The sequence below is a fragment of the Podarcis pityusensis genome (assembly GCF_964106645.2).
Source record: "Podarcis pityusensis genome assembly, chromosome: 16".
Lineage (NCBI taxonomy): Eukaryota > Metazoa > Chordata > Lepidosauria > Squamata > Lacertidae > Podarcis > Podarcis pityusensis.
The window spans coordinates 40,647,255-40,667,333 of NC_138041.1; the positions used below are offsets into that span (position 1 = coordinate 40,647,255).

The 20,079-nt window shown below is 42.2% G+C and overlaps 2 protein-coding genes across 7 annotated transcripts in view; one reads left to right on the forward strand and one right to left on the reverse strand.

Moving 5' to 3' along the window:
• Window positions 1-20,079, reverse strand: part of ZNRF3 (zinc and ring finger 3) — a 256,111-nt gene that overhangs the window by 132,670 nt on the left and 103,362 nt on the right. The window lies entirely within an intron of this gene.
• KNTC1 (kinetochore associated 1) overlaps window positions 1-20,079 on the forward strand; it is a 95,083-nt gene that overhangs the window by 41,292 nt on the left and 33,712 nt on the right. For all 3 annotated transcript variants that reach the window (XM_080986583.1, XM_080986584.1, XM_080986585.1), the window contains 17 exons: window positions 96-199; window positions 1,735-1,840; window positions 2,196-2,330; window positions 2,790-2,912; window positions 8,592-8,661; window positions 8,753-8,820; window positions 9,674-9,918; window positions 10,079-10,251; window positions 10,411-10,511; window positions 11,031-11,172; window positions 13,117-13,173; window positions 14,567-14,730; window positions 15,435-15,539; window positions 15,774-15,902; window positions 16,642-16,758; window positions 17,409-17,518; window positions 19,580-19,787. In XM_080986583.1, coding sequence (XP_080842709.1) covers window positions 96-199; window positions 1,735-1,840; window positions 2,196-2,330; window positions 2,790-2,912; window positions 8,592-8,661; window positions 8,753-8,820; window positions 9,674-9,918; window positions 10,079-10,251; window positions 10,411-10,511; window positions 11,031-11,172; window positions 13,117-13,173; window positions 14,567-14,730; window positions 15,435-15,539; window positions 15,774-15,902; window positions 16,642-16,758; window positions 17,409-17,518; window positions 19,580-19,787 — 2,157 coding nt within the window. The remainder of the gene's footprint in view (window positions 1-95; window positions 200-1,734; window positions 1,841-2,195; window positions 2,331-2,789; window positions 2,913-8,591; window positions 8,662-8,752; window positions 8,821-9,673; window positions 9,919-10,078; window positions 10,252-10,410; window positions 10,512-11,030; window positions 11,173-13,116; window positions 13,174-14,566; window positions 14,731-15,434; window positions 15,540-15,773; window positions 15,903-16,641; window positions 16,759-17,408; window positions 17,519-19,579; window positions 19,788-20,079) is intronic.

The following is a 20,079-nucleotide window of genomic DNA, read 5'->3' on the forward strand; positions in this document are numbered from 1 at the left end:
TCTTTTCATATTGAAATGCATGCGGGATGAGAAACGCCTCTAGTTTGGAAAGAAGAGGCCAGTGGCACATAAGTCATAGAAATTTTCTTTTATAGTTGATCTTTGAAGGCGTGCTAGCAGTAACATACAGTGCTGTGGTTCCTTGGAATCCAGGAGTGGAACAGCTGGTTCAACAGTACCTGGACATGGACCATGACAAGTAAGAGAACAAACACATATGTACCTCTTAGCCTTTAAACACAAGGGGTAGCAAACATGATGCCCTCTGCAACTCCCATCGTCCTTTGGTCTTGACCAAGCTGGATGGGGCTTGTGAGAGTTATGTAGTCCACAAGATCTGAAGACCACCAAGTTGGCTACTTCTGCTCTAACACTTAGTGACTTCAGGAATTGTTCCTTGTTTGTTTGACTTAACTGCTCACTTTTCTCTTTGTTAAAGTTTGAAGACTGTATAACATTAAAATAATGACTTACTGTGGTTGGATAGTCAGTGGGCCAGCATTGATGGTTTGGGCCTCTTGAAGCCTCTCATAGCATTGGACTGCCAGATACCCAACTGGGTCATTATATTAAATTTCACTCAGTGCCCCCTTTGGGTAAACAGTATTATAGTGCTGTTTAAAACACCTGCAAATGCATAAGAATCTTTCAGGCATGAGCTGTCTTTTGTGGTGAGAATGGCATTGTGATTGGCTAGCCCTGTGTGTCAAGGGGCCCTACTAATGTACACATGGGGAGTTTCTTAAGGGGATTCCTGGGATCAATCAGGAGCCCCCCCCCCTCCTAAGGAGGAGCACTACATTCATACATCAGTAAACAGGCAATATCTTTTTTCTATTGTCAGTCCATTAGTCCATCCAGCTAGTATTGTCTCCACTTACTAGCTGAGTTCTCTCCAAGCCCTGATGCCATTAGGGATACACTAGGGATGCCATGCCTAAATGTGGGGCCTCCTGTGTGCAAAACATGTCCTCTCTCACTAAGCTGTGGGCCCTCACTGAAGAGCTCACATACTCTTCTTGCTCTCAGATGCCCAACTGGTTTAGTATCTTCATGCTTGCTCTCCCAGGACTGAACTTTTAATTGGGTGGGGAGGGAATTGAATTTAAATCCTGTCCCTGAATGTTGGCAGAACAGAAGCCATTTGGACTTACTTTTTCTCATGTCTTACACAGCTTAGCTGTGCAAAGACAGGAGTGAGAGGCTGCCAGAGCAGCCTTAGGTTTTAGCTGTAATTCATATGGGTAATTTTGTGCCATTATACAGGGGTGTTGAAGTTCAGGACAAGAGAACAAATGTGGTCTACCAGGCCTTGTGGTTCTCTCCAGACTATACACTCACGAACTTTTGCCTAGTGGAAATGAGAGATGGCCAGAGGGGAGAGTGCAGAAGCCCCCAACTTTTGCGTGGCTAGTACATAGCTAATTGTCATTGCAGGCATTTGCTCTGCCCTGGCCCTGCCCATTGGTGGCATATGGTCTCATGAAGTATGCCCATGCGAAATGGTTCCCTGTCCTGGCTCTGTTGTGATTAATTTATTTGTGAGAGGTGGAGGGAAGATGGCTTAAGCTGCAAGTGGGACAGAAATATATGGGGTTGGCCCCCTTTGGGGAATGTTCTAGCTGCTTTGGCACAAACTTTTGTTTGGTATTTCTGCAACTGAAACAGGTTATTAGATTGGTCTGCCAATTTGTCAGAAGCTGAAATGTAAGTGCAGGCACACTTTATCTGCAGGGTGAAGCTTCTGCAAGAAGGTTATAGGCTGATGGAAATGAAGAAACTTTTGCGGAGCTATGGTATAAGAGACACCAATCTTTTAAATGATAAACAAGTGATGATGGTAAGTGGGGTCCTTTTTTTGGTAAAATATACAGAAATAAGTCCCAATCATTTTAGTTGAAGAATGCTGCCATTGTTTGCAAGATTACAGCCTTTGTTCATATGCCAATTTTGGTTTATGCATATTAAAATTTAACTTTATATGCAAGATACTATGTTCCGTGATGAATATATTATGTCAGGCTTCCTCAACCTTGGCCCTCCAGATGTTTTTGAAACTACAATTCCTATCATCCCTGACCACTGGTCCCGCTAGCCAGGGATCATGGGAGTTGTAGGCCAAAAGCATCTGGAGGGCCGAGGTTGCGGAAGCCTGTATTATGTATTATAGTGTACTGATTTGTGTCTTTTTCCAGATGCTGGTAAAGTACATTCTACAACAAGACTCAAATACTTCTTTAGAAGATGCTTTGAAAATAGTAAATGCATATATGTTGCCCACTGCAGATGTCTATGTCTGGAGGATTGTGGAACTTATTGATAAAGAAAAGGTGTGAACATACTCATTCTTTACATTTTTTTTCTTTAAATATCCAAACTGTCCATTAGAAATACTTCATATTTAATTATATTAGGTTACGTGCTCAACAGCAGCTAGCTGTTCTACAACTAGCAACTATTGTAGAAATAATTCACATAATTAACACAATCTTACTTAGTGGTCCATAGCTCAGTGGTAGAGCACAGGTTTGATCCCTGATATCTCCAAATAGGATCTAAAGCCCCATATTGCCAATCAGTATAGACAGTACTGAACCAGATAGACCAAAGAGCTGACTTAATATAAGGCAGCTGCCAATGTATCTGGATCTAACTTAACTAGAATTTAACTAGTGCCACATTGCCAAAGGGGTCTCCAGATGTGTTTTTTGAACAGTAGATCTCTGTGCCCCACGGCAAGCTGTTTGTGAACTGAACATAGAATTAATACACTTTATGTATGCTTTCAGGGGGATGATATTATAAGTTTATTAAAAACACTGCCTCCTGCTGAAGCTGTGGAAATTGCAGATAAAATGTTGATATGGGGAAGACTGACATTAGAGAAAGAAACAGATGACTCTGAAGAAAAGGTAACTTCCATGAAACTGACTGCTGCTGATAATGTGTAAGTTATCCCCCAAGAGAGGTCAAACAAACATAGAATCATAGAGTTGGAAGAGAGCACAAGGGCCATCGAGTCCAACCCCCTGCCAAGCAGGAAACACCATCAGAGCACTCCTGACATATGGTTGTCAAGCCTCTGCTTAAAGACCTCCAAAGAAGGAGACTCCACCACACTCCTTGGCAGCAAATTCCACTGTCGAACAGCTCTTACTGTCAGGAAGTTCTACCTAATGTTTAGGTGGAATCTTCTTTCTGGTAGTTTGGATCCATTGCTCCGTGTCCGCTTCTCTGGAGCAGCAGAAAACAACCTTTCTCCCTCCTCTATGTGACATCCTTTTCTATATTTGAACATGGCTATCATATCACCCCTTAACCTCCTCTTCTCCAGGCTAAACATGCCCAGCTCCCTTAGCCGTTCCTCATAAGGCATCGTTTCCAGGCCTTTGACCATTTTGGTTGCCCTCCTCTGGACACGTTCCAGTTTGTCAGTGTCCTTCTTGAACTGTGGTGCCCAGAACTGGACACAGTACTCCAGGTGAGGTCTGACCATAGCAGAATACAGTGGCACTATTACTTCCCTTGATCTAGATGCTATACTCCTATTGATGCAGCCCAGAATTGCATTGGCTTTTTTAGCTGCCGCGTCACACTGTTGGCTCATGTCAAGTTTGTGGTCAACCAAGACTCCTAGATCCTTTTCACATGTACTGCTCTCAAGCCAGGTGTCCCCCATCTTGTATTTGTGCCTCTCATTTTTTTTGCCCAAGTGCAATACTTTACATTTCTCCCTGTTAAAATTCATCTTGTTTGTTTTGGCCCAGTTCTCTAATCTGTCAAGGTTGTTTTGAAGTGTGATCCTGTCCTCTGGGGTGTTAGCCACCCCTCCCAGTTTGGTGTCATCTGCAAATTTGATCAGGATGCCCTTGAGTCCATCATCCAAGTCGTTGATAAAGATGTTGACTAAGACCGGGCCCAAGACAGAACCCTGTGGCACCCCACTAGTCACTCTTCTCCAGGATGAAGAGGAACCATTGATGAGCACCCTTTGGGTTCGGTCAGTCAGCCAGTTACAAATCCACTGAGTGGTAGCATAGTCAAGACCGCATTTTACCAGCTTCTTTACAAGAATCTCATGGGGCACCTAGTCAAATGCCTTGCTGAAATCAAGGTAGGCTACATCCACTGCGTTCCCTTCATCTACCAGGCTTGTAATTCTGTCAAAAAACGAGATCAGGTTAGTCTGACATGACTTATTTTTCAGAAATCCATGCTGACTATTGGTGATCACAGCATTCCTTTCTAGGTGCTCACAGACTGTTTGCTTAATGATCTGCTCCAGAATCTTCCCTGGTATTGATGTCAGACTGACTGGGCGGTAATTATTTGGGTCCTCTCTTTTCCCCTTTTTGAAAATAGGGACAACATTTGCCCTCCTCCAGTCTGCCGGGACTTCGCCTGTTCTCCAGGAATTCTCAAAGATGACTGCCAGTGGTTCTGAGATCACATCTGCCAGTTCTTTTAATACTCTTGGATGCAGTTCATCTGGCCCTGGAGACTTGAATACATCTAAACTAGCCAAGTATTCTTGTACTATCTCCTTAGTTATTCTGGGCTGTGTTTCCTTTGCTGAATCATTTGCTTCAAATTCTTCAGGTCGGGCATTGTTTTCTTTATCGGAGAAGACTGAGGCAAAGAAGGCATTGAGGAGTTCAGCCCTTTCTGTGTCCCCTGTTTGCATTTCACCATCTTCTCCTCTGAGTGACCCCACTGTTTCTTTGTTCTTCCTTTTGCTACGAACATACCCATAAAAGCCTTTTTTGTTGCTTTTAACCTCTCTAGCAAGCCTGAGTTCATTCTGTGCTGTAGCTTTTCTGACTTTGTGTCTACACGTGCTGGCTATTTGTTTGAATTCCTCTTTGGTGGTTTCCCCCCTTTTCCATTTTTTGTACACATCCTTTTTAAATCTTAACTCAGTTAAAAGTTCTTTAGATAGCCACCCTGGCTTCTTTAGGCACCTTCCATGTTTCCGTCTCATTGGTATTGCCTGACGTTGTGCTTTTACTATCTCCCTCTTAACAAACTCCCAGCCATCATGAACTCCCTTTCCTTTTAGTATTACTGTCCATGGGATCTCACCCAGCACTTCCCTAAGTTTTATGAAGTCGGCTTTCTTAAAGTCAAGACATTGAGTCCTAGTATGCTTGGCTGCTCCTTTCAGCTGTATAGTAAACTTCAGAAGAGCATGATCACTCGCGCCTAATGATCCTTCCACTTCTACCCCACTAACCAGGTCATCAACATTGGTTAGGACCAGATCTATTTTTTTTTTTTTGAAAAATATTTATTGGGGTTTACAATAAAAGTGAACATAATGAACAGTATAACAAATCTTAACATAATTTCACATTTTCTTTGGACTTCCTCACATCTCCCGCTCCCACTTTCATCATTATAACTTTTTACCAGCAATTTATTATCTTATTTGCATTCTTATACCTCATTTATGTCTTTATAATCTTATAATTCTCAATAAAGTTTATATTTTCTCAATCTCACTTATTATCTTAAATCATCTAGGTTAGTGGTGCTCCATTATTTATGATCTAGCATCCTGCTTAACATTCACTCAAATTACAATGCTTTTGTAAATAATTCTTAAATTTCTTCCAATCCTCCTTCATCTTCTCTTCTCCCAGGTCACGAATTCTGCCGGTCATCTCAGCCAGTTCCATGTAGTCTATCAGTTGCATCTGCCATTCTTCCAGTGTGGGTAGATCTTGAGCTTTCCAGTGCTTTGCAAGTAGTATCCTTGCTGCTGTTGTTGCGTACATAAAAAATGTCCAGTCCTTCTTTGCCACCCCTTGGCCGACAATACCCAAAAGGAAGGCCTCTGGTTTCTTAGTGAAGGTATATTTAAATACCTTTTTCAGTTCATTATAAATCATTTCCCAGAACGCCTTCACTTTAGGGCAAGTCCACCAGAGGTGGAAAAATGTTCCTTCACTCTCTTTACATTTCCAACACTTATTATCAGACAGGTGGTAAATTTTTGCAAGTTTGACTGGGGTCATATACCATCTATATATCATTTTCATTACATTTTCTTTCAAAGCATTGCATGCAGTAAATTTCAATCCAGTACTCCACAACCTTTCCCAGTCCTCAAACATAATATTATACCCAATGTCCTGTGCCCACCTTATCATAGCCGATTTAACCATTTCATCTTGTGTGTTCCATTTTAACAGCAAGTTATACATCCTTGAAAGTACCTTAGTCTTTGGTTCTAACAATTCTGTTTCTAGTTTCGATTTCTCCACCTGGAACCCTAATTTCTTGTCATTTTTAAAAACTTCTTTAATCTGAGCGTAATGTAACCAGTCTCGCACTTTATCCTTCATTTTCTCCAAACTCTGCAATTTCCAATTGGGTTAGGACCAGATCTAAAATGGCTGTTCCTCTTGTTGCTTCTCCCACTTTCTGGACAATGAAGTTGTCTGCAAGGCCAGTGAGGGATCTGTTTGACCTTATGCTCTTGGCTGAGTTTGACATCCAACAAATATCCGGGTGATTGAAGTCCCCCATTACTACTATCTCCCTTCCTTTTGCATGCTTGGCCATCTGTTCCAGGAAGGCATCATCTATGTCCTCCGTTTGGCTTGGGGATCTATAGTAAACTCCCACAATGAGGTCACTGTTCTTCTTCTCTCCCTTAATTTTGACCCAAATGCTCTCACTTTGGCTTTGAGGTTCTAAATCTTGGATCTCTTCACAGGTATACACATCCCTGACATATAACGCCACTCCTCCTCCTTTCTTGTCTGGTCTGTTTCTCTGAAATAGATTGTATCCCCCCATTATTACATTCCAATCGTGGGACTTATCCCACCAGGTTTCAGTGATGCCTATTATGTCATATTTAGTTTGCTGTACCAAGAGCTCAAGCTCATCTTGTTTATTTCCCATGCTTTGCGCATTAGTGTACAGACATTGAAGTCCATTAATCATTCCCCCGTGTCTCTTATTTAAGGATTTTTTCCTCCCACCACTAGGTCTGCGTGCTGTTTGCTCCATTTGGGCTATGACATTTGGATGATCATCTTCATCAATTGATAGACTCCTACCTTCAGGAGCACTGTCTCCCTCCCCCACATTAGTCAGTTTAAAGCCCTCCTGATGAGGTTTCTGAGATTTTTGGCAAAAACATTTCTCCCAACCTTTGTGAGGTGCAGCCCATCGCTTGCCAGAAGTCCATCTTTAAGAAACTGCAGTCCGTGATCTAAGAATCCAAACCGTTCCTGTTTACACCATTTGCGAAGCCAGCTGTTCACTTCCACTATTTTTCCCTCTCTCCCTGGGCCACGTCGTTCAACTGGGAGGACAGATGAGATGACAATTTGTGCATTTAATTGCTTCAATTTCCTGCCCAGAGCCTCGTAGTCTCTTTTGATCTTCTGGAGGCTATTGCTTGCAGTGTCATTGGTTCCCACATGAACCAAGAGGAAGGGGTATTTGTCAGTGGGTTTTATGATTCCTTGCAGTCATTCAGTTACATCTTGGATCTTAGCCCCGGGGAGACAGCACACTTCCCGAGACATCTTGTCAGGCCCACAGATCACTGCTTCTGTTCCCCTCAGTAGGGAATCCCCTATCACCACTACACGCCTCCTCTTAGGTTTGGTCGGGGTTCTTCCGTGAGCTGTCCGTTCCAAGGTCGCCTGCACATTCCCTGAGGACTGACTTTGCTGCTCGTCTTCATATACCTGATCGACTGTAATGAGGGAGAGATCCTCAAATGGAGTCTGCTCTTCGTCTTCCATGCTAGGGGAGAGGACCTCAAAGCGATTGTGTATTTCTAAACAATCAGAGCGAACCCTGGGCCTCCTACTTCTTTGAGTCACGTTTCTCCATATATCTGGCTCCTGTGTTGGTGAACTAGCCTCCTTCTCAGGGGAGTCCCCTGTCTCCTCCTTGGTGGAGACGGTGTGCTCTGTTGCTTCCAAGAAGAGCTCCAGCTCTCTAATTCTTTGGAGCGTAGCTATGCATTCCACCAGTTCCTGGACTTTGTCTTTTAAGAGGGCAATCAACATGCAATTGCTGCAGGTAAAGCTGCCTGCAACCTTTGGCAAGATGGCAAACATTGTGCAGGAACCGCAGGCGACTGCAGCTGTTCCCTCCCCCTCCATCTTGAGAACGTGTCGTTGGGGGTGGCTACAGCGGTCCTCCATCATAAAAAGCGTGAAGACAGGACAAATAACTCCCCCCTCCCCCAAAAAAAACCTAGGTCTCCCCCAACAAACGTTTGAGACTAGCTCCCCTAAATCTAAACCCTGCCCCCTCTGACCTTTGCACAGGGAGAGCAGCTAATCAGCCACAAAGAAACACACACAAAAGAAAACCCTTTTTGCTCCTTCTTCAGCTGCTGCCCTGCAAGCTCTGATAAGCTCCTCCCACAGCTAATCACCTGCCTCAACAGAAACCCTGCCCCCTCTGACCTTTGCACAGGGAGAGCAGCTAATCAGCCACATGTTCCCTGTTAAAAGCACAATGCTGTTCTGAAATGTTAACAGTAAAATCTTGCTCTTTGAGGTTGATGGGAGCATTCTCACATTTTCTTTTTCCTGTCCCCTTTCCACTGTCAACAGAAAATGCAGCTGTATATTAAAAAAATTCTTGGGGAGATCCTTGAATTCCTACTTGGTTGTTGTCAGAAAGGTAAATCTTGCATTTATTGTGTTTTAGGTTTTGTAATAAACCATCCAATAACCACTCTTATTCACTCCAACCCACTCTCTTTTTTGGACAGAAAATATTTTGAAAAAAGAGGAATATGAAACAAACTTTAAATTGTTTAAAACTCTTGCAGCCTTACAGGTAAGGATCATAAGGCATTGAATTTTTTTAATGTGCTTTCTAGGTTGAGGTGAATGTAATTATTTAGAGGGAAATGTAATCATGTATGTGTATTTCTTTAAAATACCCACATTCATCATTCACATATATGTGAATTCATCATTTTCATATATATGTATATGATCAGTGCTTTTTTTCTAGAAAAATAGGTGCTGATACTCACCATGAAGTTTTTCCAGTAAGTGCCACACTTTTAACAGCCAAAAGAAGAGGTGGTGGTACTGCGTACCCTTGAGTCCCCCCTTGGGGAAAATTACTGAATATGATTGAACCAAACCTCTTCATTTTCTAACCTGAGGGGTTTGGGGAATGGCATTGCTCAGTAGTAAGATTGCAAGCTTCCATGGACATGGTTCCGGGTTCAACCTCCAGTACTTCACTAAAGCAGGGATGAGGAACCTGTGGCCCTCCAGATGTTGCTGGACTACAGTTCCCATCTTCCCTGACCGTTGGACATCTTGGGTGGGGCTGGAAGAAATTGGTGTCCTACAACATCTGCAGTGCCACAGGCTCCTCATCAAGGAGTCAAAGCATCTCTGATAGCAGGGCTTGGGGGGGCATACTTGGAGAATCACTGCTAGTTCCATGAGAGTCAGAACTGGATTTGATGGAGCTCTATTCTGCACACTATGAGGTGGCTCATTTATTTTCTCAGTGGAGTGTGTACATTTCATCACCTATGAATGAACTTGAGCGCAAGTATGTGTTTAGCACTGTAAATAAACAGTTTCTATGGACGTTAAGCTACGCAATTCTATTATTCTATTATTTTCATATTTTTCCTTTCACCCTCTTATTTTATCTTTTTGTTTAGGAGAATTTTAATACCTGTACTTTGGTCGGAGGTCATTGGAATCAATTATTAGTATCTCAGCTCCTTGAGAAAACTGAAGGAAAAGCATCCAGTTTACAAGATATCAGCATGAAGAAACAGTTGTCCCATGTGAAGCTTGACAAACTGGCTTTGCTTCTGCAGAGGAGCAAGCATGAAATGGCCTTAGAACTGGTTCTGAGAGCATTAGATGCTGGAAAAGTTGAAGAGGCACTAAATATATGCAGGTTTAAAGAATACATTTGGGCTTAGCCATTACCAGTCACTGTGCAATCTAGAGTTTTGCATGCTATATTAACTAACTATATTTATTTGAGGTTATTTTTTGACATCTTACGTCTGTTTGTACTCACCTTAATCCTTTCCTTTAAAATTTTGTCCTTAAAGAGATTTTCATGAAGATCATCCTAATGAACAAACAGGACAGTTGCTGTTCTTAGCATGTCAAAAACTTTGTCATATGCTGGGTTCTAGTACTCTGATGGTTATGCCAAAAGGATTAAATCTTCCAGCTGTGGTCAATGAAATGGCATGTCAAGCAGTTACTATTTGCAGTCCAGGTAATGAATAACTTCACATGTTGTTATCTTCTGAAAAAAAATATGGTTTCTTCCATTCATTTTTACATTAAATGAGTAAGAGTTCTTAAAAATTGTTTGAGCTCTTGTATTTTTTTAAAAAGGTAAAATATATTTAAAACATTCACACTCTCTTCACAGATCTGATCTTAGATGCATTGGAGCTTTGCAAATACACCTCATTTGCCCTTGAAATTTATGGAAAGTGCCAAATTGAGGACTATGGATTTATATCAAAAGTGGTAATGCAGAATAAAGTATTTGCTGTTCATGGTATCTTGCTCTTCAGTTTAATAATCAAAGTTGTCCCTGTTGTACTAAAATAAAATATGTTTGGATGCTTTGTATAGCAATATTTGAATACATGACATTTCACACAACTTTCCCCTTTTCTTGCGAGGAATCCTATTCAGAATAAGGGAATTTCCCTTAAGAAAAGGGAAACGTTGACAGCTATGCACAGGACAGGGTCTTACCCCAAGGACTTTCAGTAGAAACAACAGACGCAGGGGTAAACAGGAGGAGAATATGGATTCCCACTTAACAATTTTCAGCTGTGTGTTTGTGTGCTCAGAGCCCCACCCATTTATAACCTTATGAACAAGAGCCAAGCGCAGGTGTTTCCACACACTAGTCTGATTCCTTTTTGTCTGTTCCCCCTTCCACCTTGGGAGGGACAGTTAAGGACCCAGCAAGATATCTGTGCCCTCCCTACTTCATTCATCTTGCTAACAAAATGATAGCTAATTCTTTTTGTTTAGACAACCTATTTTGGAGCTGATAAAGACTCTTATGTAGAGTGGATGTTCAATGACTTTTTCACTGAAGATGGAGCACTTCTGGACCTGCCCTCTGTGCTTCCTTCTGCATATGAAATTGCTACATCTCTAGTGACCCAAGCAGGTAACCTTTGGTGGCTTAAACTTATTTCCACAATCTTCTCATATGAACTACTGTTTTAGGGAATTCTGGCACTTTATTCCCCACCCCTCTTCCCTGTCTCTCCAATTCCTCATCTCACTCTGTGTTGTTCTTTTTTTGTGCTAGCTAAATTGGTAATATTCAAACCCTTTAGATCCCTACAGTTCACCTTTACGCTATTCAGGGTTAAAATATCGGACATGTTAGTCAATAGTAGTGACTGAATAGTGACACAAGCATTTGGTTAGTTAACTGGAGAAGATGCTTTGTTGATCTTGTGGAGCTGTGTTCTTTATTTATTGTTGTGGCTTTATTTAGTGTGTGGAGTGCTTGTGTGTCTGTCTATATGTTGCACCCTGCTCTGGGATTGATTTTATTTGGAGAGCTGATTATAAATAACCTGAATAAATAGTACTGCAGTCACCCTCACATGCTATGATAAGACAGGATTGCTTGTTAAGAACATAAGAAGATCAGACAAAGGGCCCATTTAGTCTACCATTCTGTTCTCACAACCAGATGCCAATGGTAAGCCCGCAAATAATACATGAGCGCAATAGACCGCTCTCCTCATTTGTGATTATGCGCAACTTGTATTCCGAGGCATGCTGCCTCTGGTTATGGAGATGGTACACAGTTGTCATTAGTGGTAGCAATTGATGGCCTTGTGATGTGCAAATGCAGAAGCGCTTTCTCTCCCTCCCCCCTTGAAGAAAGTAAGAAAAAATAAAACTGGTGGTAATGGAGGAACCACATGGGAAACCCCCAAGAGAAGAAGGCTCAGAGTCCAGGGGTTGGTGGTAGGGCAACAATGAGTCGTCAAATGTGGAAGACTGGGGAAAGGGTGTCGGAAGCTGAAGAGGTAACATGGCTTAGTGAGCAGGGAGAGGCTGGCAGAGAGGTTCAGAATTGGAGGCAGAAAATGAAGCAGGGGAGAAGAGACCAAGAGGCAGAGATGAGGCTGGCTGATGACAGGTGTCTTCCCCTCCACCCTTGTCTCCCAGAAGCAGAAGAGGCAGAAAAAGGGTGGAGGTGAGGTTGGAGACACACAGATGTAGTCTCTGATTCCTTGGGGGGGGGGACACCCTGGAGAGGAGGGGACTTCAACAGCTGTGGAGAGGCAGGAATCTTCAATCTCTGCAACTGCTTCATAGGGGCAGGACATGCCAGAGATGTGTTGCTGTGCTCATTAGGCCCGACACTCTTGTGCACATCTGGTTTTGCTAATAAAGAGTTAAATCCAACTTGCACAATGTGATTTACTGATATTTCTCATCTATTTCCACTCATCCTGTAAATAGTTTCTGTATGAATAAAACCTTTGAACTCCATAAACTGTAAGTGATGGTTCCAATCTAATTCATCCAAGCTTCAGGGTTTGCTAACATGGTTACAGTGGTACCTTGGTTTGCAAACTGTCTGGTTTCCATACGTTTTGGATTACAAACACATCAAACTCGGAAGTGCGTGTCCTGGTTTGCGAACTTTTTTTGGATTACAACCCATTATTTTGGATTATGAACTTTTTTTTTGGAGGCCTCATTGACAAAAGTGCACCTTGGGTTACAACCTGTTTTGGTTTACGAACGAACCTCCGGTAAGGATTATAGTTGTAAACCAACATACCACTGTAGTCATATCTCGGTTTACAGATGCTTCAGGTTGCATTTTTTCAGGTTGTGGACCACTGAAACCTGAAAGTACTGGAACGGGTTACTTCCAGGTTTCGGCGGTTGCGCATGCGCAGAAGCACCAAATTGCAACCCACGCGTGCGCAGACGCGCCGCTGTGGGTTGCGAATGTGCCTCCCGCACGGATCACGTTCCCAACCTGAGCGTCCGCTGTATTTGGAGAAGGAGGATTATTATCTAAACTGCTGACAGTGTACCAAAGTATTTGGATACAGTTGCTACCTTTCTTTTGCAGACTGGAAGATGTATCCTCTGGACTCAAACAGTTTGGCATATTGTCCATTCAAACAAGGTATTACATGAAAAAATGGTTACAGCTATAGGGACAAAAGTATATATTTAAATCCTTAGTAGTCCAGAAGTAGAAAGGCATAGTGTTGCTTAACACATTTTCTTTTTTCCTTTTCTGTTGTAAATCCTTGAGTTTTAACTAGTTATTTGACTCACACAATCTGTTCAAGAATAAATGATTAGGTTACTATTCAAATAGTTACTTTAGATATGCTCAGGGGCTTCAATATGACCTGTAGGATTTTTAAACCCCTTTTTAGCACAGATTGCCCTAGCCCCTTCAACCTGTTTTAAAGCTGGCAGAGCTTTAGAAAAGTGTTCCTTTCTGCATTATAACAAAATGTCTGTGCAAATGTCATTTCTAAGGCCTTTTCTTATATTTGCCTATAGATTAAAATACAAGTCCAGAATGCCCTTGCATATGGGGAGATAGTTGCTCAGTTACTTGAATCCTGGCATGGATGCTTGTTAGTAGTAGTAGTAGCAATAATAATAATAATAATAATAATAATAATAATAATAATTTATTATTTATACCCTGCCCACCTGGCTGGGTTTCCCCAGCCACTCTGGGCGGCTTCCAACAAAATATTAAAAATACAATAAAACACCAGACATTAAAAACGTCCTTAAAAAGGGTTGCCTACAGATGTCTTTTAAAAGTCAGATAGTTGTTTGTTTCCATGACATCTGATGGGAGGGCGTTCCACAGGGCAGACGCCACTACCGAGAAGGCCCTCTGCCGGGTTCCCTGTAACTTCACTTCTCGCAGTGAGGGAACTGCCAGAAGGCTCTCAGAGCTGGACCTCAGTGTCTGGGCTGAACGATGGGGGTGGAGACGCTCCTTCAGGTATACTGAGGCCGAGGCCGTTTAGGGCTTTAAAGGTCAGCACCAACACTTTGAATTGTGCTCAGAAACATACTGGGTGCCAATTTAGGTGTTTTAATTCTGCTGTTACGTGGTTTAGGCGGCCACTCCCAGTCACCAGTCTAGCTGCCGCATTCTGGATTAGTTGTAGTCACCTTCAAAGGTAGCTCCACGTAGAGCGCATTGAAGTAGTCCAGGTGGGAGTAGCTTTAGGCCACAATCCTACACACACATACCTGTGTGTATGCTCAGCGGGCTGGACCTCTGGGAAGACATTGATCAGAGTGTGCCTACTGGTGGATTGCTGTTTGCACTTTATTCCCTCTGTCTTGCAGGCCATCTTTTGGTTCTGGTTTCAGATCCGCTGAAGTCAATCAGGAGTGTTACCACTGACCCCCCCCCCCCCCGTTTTTTCTTCAGTGGGTACCTTGCCAAGTTAGCTCCCTACAGTGTGCCCTACAAATCCATAATTTCCAATATAAGCCCAATTGTCATTCTTACAACATTCTGTAACTTTCCCCTCTAGGAATGGATGTTTGCCTATCATGCAGGAATCCCATCTTTGTTCTGCTCAGCAGCTTACAAGAATTTGGCCAATTAGAGTTGGCTTTGGGGCTAATTGCCTCTGCTTTTGGGTCGTTCTTGCAGCATATGACATCAAACAGCGTGGAAATTAGTCTGTGTGAAAAGGTATGTGCCGGATCTGCAAGGAACCTACTCTAGTGAGGTCTACTTTAGGCTTGTGCCTAAGGCCAAACTGGATAGGACACCATTTAATCGATTAGCATTTGTGTGAATATACATAGTAGGTGGGGGACGGTGACAGTAGTGAGGCTTGGACTCTCTGCCCCGGCTGTAGTCTTGGATCAAGCACCTGGCAATATCCTATTTGCATGGGAAGTAAGGTTTGCATTTTGTGCCAGTGGCAGCCATTATATAACTGTGATCCATAAGTGTTCCTTCCCATGCAAATAGCAGACATGGGGCCTTCTATCTGGATCAATACTGCAGAGGAGGCAAAAGATGAAAAGCAGTCACCATGGTCTTGATCTATATCAAGACCCCTTCCCCTACACTTGCTATTTACATCATAGAAATGACATTAATGTAATTGCTGAGTGTGTGAGTGGGGTTATGTCTATCTTTACTCCTCCTAGTTCCCTGCCTATGAAGGTGTTTGCAGAGTGTGTGAGTGGAGGGCAAGATACTACTTAAAGCAGCTGGGTGCAGTGATCTGACTGGGCTGCTGTCCAATTGCACTACAGCTCAGGCTCTGCTCCTAAGAGCCAAACAGCTTTGCCATGTTTGGATCTTGTTTGTGATGCTTGTAATGTATATGACACATGTTTTCATAGCAACAAAATCGTTCCAGTATATTATTCTCTGTCCATCAGCTGTATGACCGGAAGACACTGGATGATGCCAGAACATTCTTCTTAACACTGATTCAAAGATCTACTTCACTAATTAAAAGCATCATTATGGGCCTATTGCACAAGGTGAGCATGTAAGCATGTATTGTGAGGAGGAAATGGCTTTGCAGGGCATCCGATTTCCTCTCCTTAGCTCTTTTGCAGTTCCCGTTCATTTGTTGATGCTTGTGCAGGAACTTTCTTGGGGGATGGTGCCCTTTGTTTGCCAAGTGCCATATCCTTTCCTGATTTACAGAAAATTTAAATTAAGGCAGACTATTTTTAAAAAGAGCTTACTTTAAAGTATTTTTACTTCCAAAGGTTTTCAACAGCCACCTGATAGACCACAACCTTGCACTGGGTTTCTGCACTTTGTTGTCCAAAGATGATGTATTTAAAAAGCTCTGGGACGTCATAAATAACACGTCACAGAATTACAGCAAGATTCTGGTAAGTTGTTTAAAACATTTTTCATTTAGTTATGCCTTGTTTCTGGGCTTCCCATAAGTGTCTGGTTGGCCACTGTGAGAACAGGATTCCTCTGGCCACATGCAGGAGGTGGTTCTTGTGTTCTTATGCTTCCCTCCACTTCTCCAGCACAGTTGCAAAGATGAGATCTGAAGAATCTGCTTCCATTTGTAAATAATGATTTGTTTAGCCAAGATCATAAATGACTGTTTACATCCATTCTCAGGGGAACCCTGATTTAAAGAGGAATTCTGGTTAATTTTAATGAACCAGCGTTCCCCAAGTTTAAACGTACTGGGCAACGTCACTTCAAAGCGAAAGCATATGCTTCTTATCACCCCCTAGTGGTCATGCCATAGTTTAGTGGGCTTTGTGTGCTCTGTTGGTGACCAAAAGGCTGGCGTCATGACACTGGAAGGAACTTACATCTCCCCCAATTGTTCATTTGTTGGAAGACTTATCTACTCTTGCAGCATATGATACTGCACTACAGATTGATGTGATCTGTTGCAGAGATATATTTTTCCCCTTTTTTGTTTTTATTCATTGATTAGATAGTTAAGGAAAAATAAAAACCAGTATAATATGAGAAAAGTCTAATTGAATGATAGCATAAGCAATAAGATACAAAAGCATGAGGAGGCTTCCTTTTAAAAATACCTGAAGGGTTTGTGAATGATTGCAAGTACACTTCATTACAATTTCTTTCCCCCACAAACAGGCAGTTGGTCTTGTTGGAGTGCAGCTAGCCAGTCACTATGATGAGACAAACGAGAAACAAGCATTTGAAGAATTAATCACAGATGCTGAATGGGGTATTCAGCTTGGTAAACTTGGTGTGAGTGCTTTTTTGCGTTTGAATTTGGATCAAATGGTTTATTTACATTTCCTGGGAGCTGATTCTTAAATTGGCTCTTTGACCAGAGAATATTTGCACATATATATGATGATAAATATTCCTCCAAACCTTGCTGCTGCACATTTTCTGTTGAAGTTTGGTGACTTTTTGTAATCTGCTCATGACGTAAAATGAGTGACTGGACCACTTCTGCACAAACGCCAGAAACATGTAAGAACATTTACTTTACCCTTCAGTGCATTTATTCTAGAGTTGTTTTGCTTAAGTCCTTGTGCATGCTCCAGAGTAAATGAGTTGCAGCATTTGCTGCTGATATAATTTTAAATTGGGGAGATAGGGCCGCTTAGAACGGAGCCCCCACTTCCATGTGCCAAATTTGGCTAAAACCCACCTGATTACTAAGCCGCCCTCTGCCTAAAGGCATGTCCATAACAGCATTCCGCTCCAGACAAGGAAGCTTAGATCAATTCTTTGTGCCAAAAGAGAAGTGGATGTGTGAAGCTCAAACAAGTAGTGGAGAAGGAGCTGCTCCAGAGGAAGAACTTGAGGGGAGAGAGACATTCTGTTCTTCATCAAGCAATGGTGTTTCCACCACTTCCATTTTCTTAAATTTGGCATTTTGTTTATAGATCTCTTTCCAGGATTTATTTAGAATGCCCTCAGTAAGGAAGAAAGAGCTTCTAAGAACTTTGGTACAGCATCCAAATGTGGATACAGATCTCATACTAAAATACTGCGGGTAAGAAAGCTAAATATCATTCTTGCTATAAAAACACCATTTTATTCCATAAACGTTTGTTAAAATAATTTAGAAATATCATTTGTAAACTGTTCTGAGGTGTGTGTGTGTGTGTGTGTGTGTGTGTATTTTACAATCAAGTGGTATATAAATTTTATGAAATAAAATAAATAAAATGTCTGCCTAATAGGCCCTCTGAACTGGGTTTTTTAAAAGAGGTGTGTTCTGTAACACATCATTAGCGCAATAATATTTCATGGTAGCTAAGGTTATCAATGGCTCCTGGCCACGGTCGAAGGCAGTCATGCTTCTGAATACCAATTGCTGGATACCACAGAAGGAGAGAGTGCTCAGATTTTCCTTCCCACAGGCATCTGGTTGGCCACAGTGAGAACAGGATGCTGGACTAGATGGACCACTGTCCTGATCCATCTGGGCTATTCTTAGGCTCTTGTGTGTGTTCATTAGTGCTGGATTTATATAGGACTGTCCACACATCCTTCCATGTTACTACCTGCTCTGCAAAGCTTCCTCAGTGTTACTGTATTATTGTCATCCGGAGGGGCCACTCTTGCACTTTAGCACAACAAAAGCAGCACACCCCCCCCCATTAAAAAAAAGGATTTGTTGTTAAAGAAAATGACAGGATTTCAGCAGGAAGTTACAGGTCATGCAGTGATAAATGAAGCAATATGCCCACCCTGAAACTTTTGCAGGCGCAAAAGCTATTGAAAACGGAACTTCATTACTATCATATCCTTTCTCTGGAATTGCTGTACAGTCATACCTCGGGTTAGATGTGCTTCAGGTTGAGCGCTTTTGGGTTGCGCTTCGCAGCAACCCGGAAGTAACGGAACGCGTTACTTTCGGGTTTTGCCGCTCACGCATACGCAGACGGTCAAAATGACGTCATGCGCATGCGCGGAATCGGCAAATCGCGACCCGCACAGACACGGGTTACGTTCGCTTCAGGATGTGAACGGGGATCCGGATTGGATCCCATTTGTATCCAGAGGTACCACTGTAATGCTGCTTACAAATTAGATGTAGCCTTTTAACCATGAGTTGTATGATGATCTGATATCACCTGAGTTTCTCGTTCAGTTTGACTACTTCACCAGAAACATGATTAAAGTTAAAACAGACTAGTAATTTTTGAAAATGCAAAATTTGGACTGTGCCAATTCTCCATGAGACGCAAGTGGTGCTGTGGTCTAAACCACAGAGCCTAGGACTTAATGATCAGAAGGTCGGCGGTTTGAATGCCCGCGACGGGGTGAGCTCCCATTGCTCGGTCCCTGCTCCTGCCAACCTAGCAGTTCGAAAGCATGTCAAAGTGCAAGTAGATAAAAAGATATCGCTCCGGCGGGAAGGTAAACAGTGTTTCCGTGCACTGCTCTGGTTCACCAGAAGCGGCTTAGTCATGCTGGCCACATGACCCGGAAGCTGTCTGCAGACAAACGCCGGCTCCCTCGGCCAGTAAAGCAAGATGAGCGCCGCAACCCCAGAGTCGGCTGTGCCTGGACTTATCAGTCAGGGGTCCCTTTACCTTTACCTAATTCTCCATACATCTTTGATAAAATGAACTTTAAGGCTAGACACCATCTTCCAGATTGTGTGTTGACTATTGATTCCATTGTTAACATCCAGCCTCCTTTTTTGTAATTAAGCTTAACGTCCCAGAAGTATTTTTTTAGTCAATGGAACATTTCTTTGTTCTGTATGCATTGCACCGGAAGTTAAGATTTAATTTATTAATTTTGGATGTGGTTAAATTAATTTGATTTATGTAAGCTGTTTGTGATTGGCTGTTATTTCTAACTTAATTATTTATATAAGTGAAATTCACTTTTTAATAATAAATAAATAGAATTGTGTATAACTGCTCTGATACCAAATCATCATGAAAAGATGTTTGGAGAGGCCCTCAGAAAAATATTCCCAACTCTTACTGTATTCAAAACATACTCCCTGACTGAATCATTGGTTTTATGAATAAAGATACATATTTTTTGTTGTTGTATCCCTCCAGTTCCATGTGCTTTTTTCTTTTCTTTTCAGCACTTTCCAGTTGGATACTGATTCAGCTTTGCAGCTTTGCATTGAAACACACTTCCAGAATGCTAGCATGAGTCATGCTGAAGGGTATTTGGGGGGGCATTCTGGGAATCAGACTCAAGCATTGGTAGTGGCCAGAGCTGCAGAAACAATCCCTCTTCTGAAAAGCACTACTGACTTGGTTACAAGCCTCAGTGTGATGTTGCACAAGGTAAAACTTACAGGCTATGTTTATTCCCCAAACCTAAATTCCACAATTTCTATTCCATTGTATGGAATAGGGCAGTATTAATTAGAAGGATGGACTGATTAAGCCTAACAGTTTTTTGCAAATAATTTTTCATACTAATTAGAAGGAAGAGGCTGAAACTCTGTCTAGTTTCAACCCAACCGCTTTTTAGATGAGGCCACCCACAGACCAACCTGCTCTTAACTAGATTATGACAGCCCGCTAGAACTATCTCAGGAAAGTACCTCCAGAGCAACTAACTTTTATTTAATAC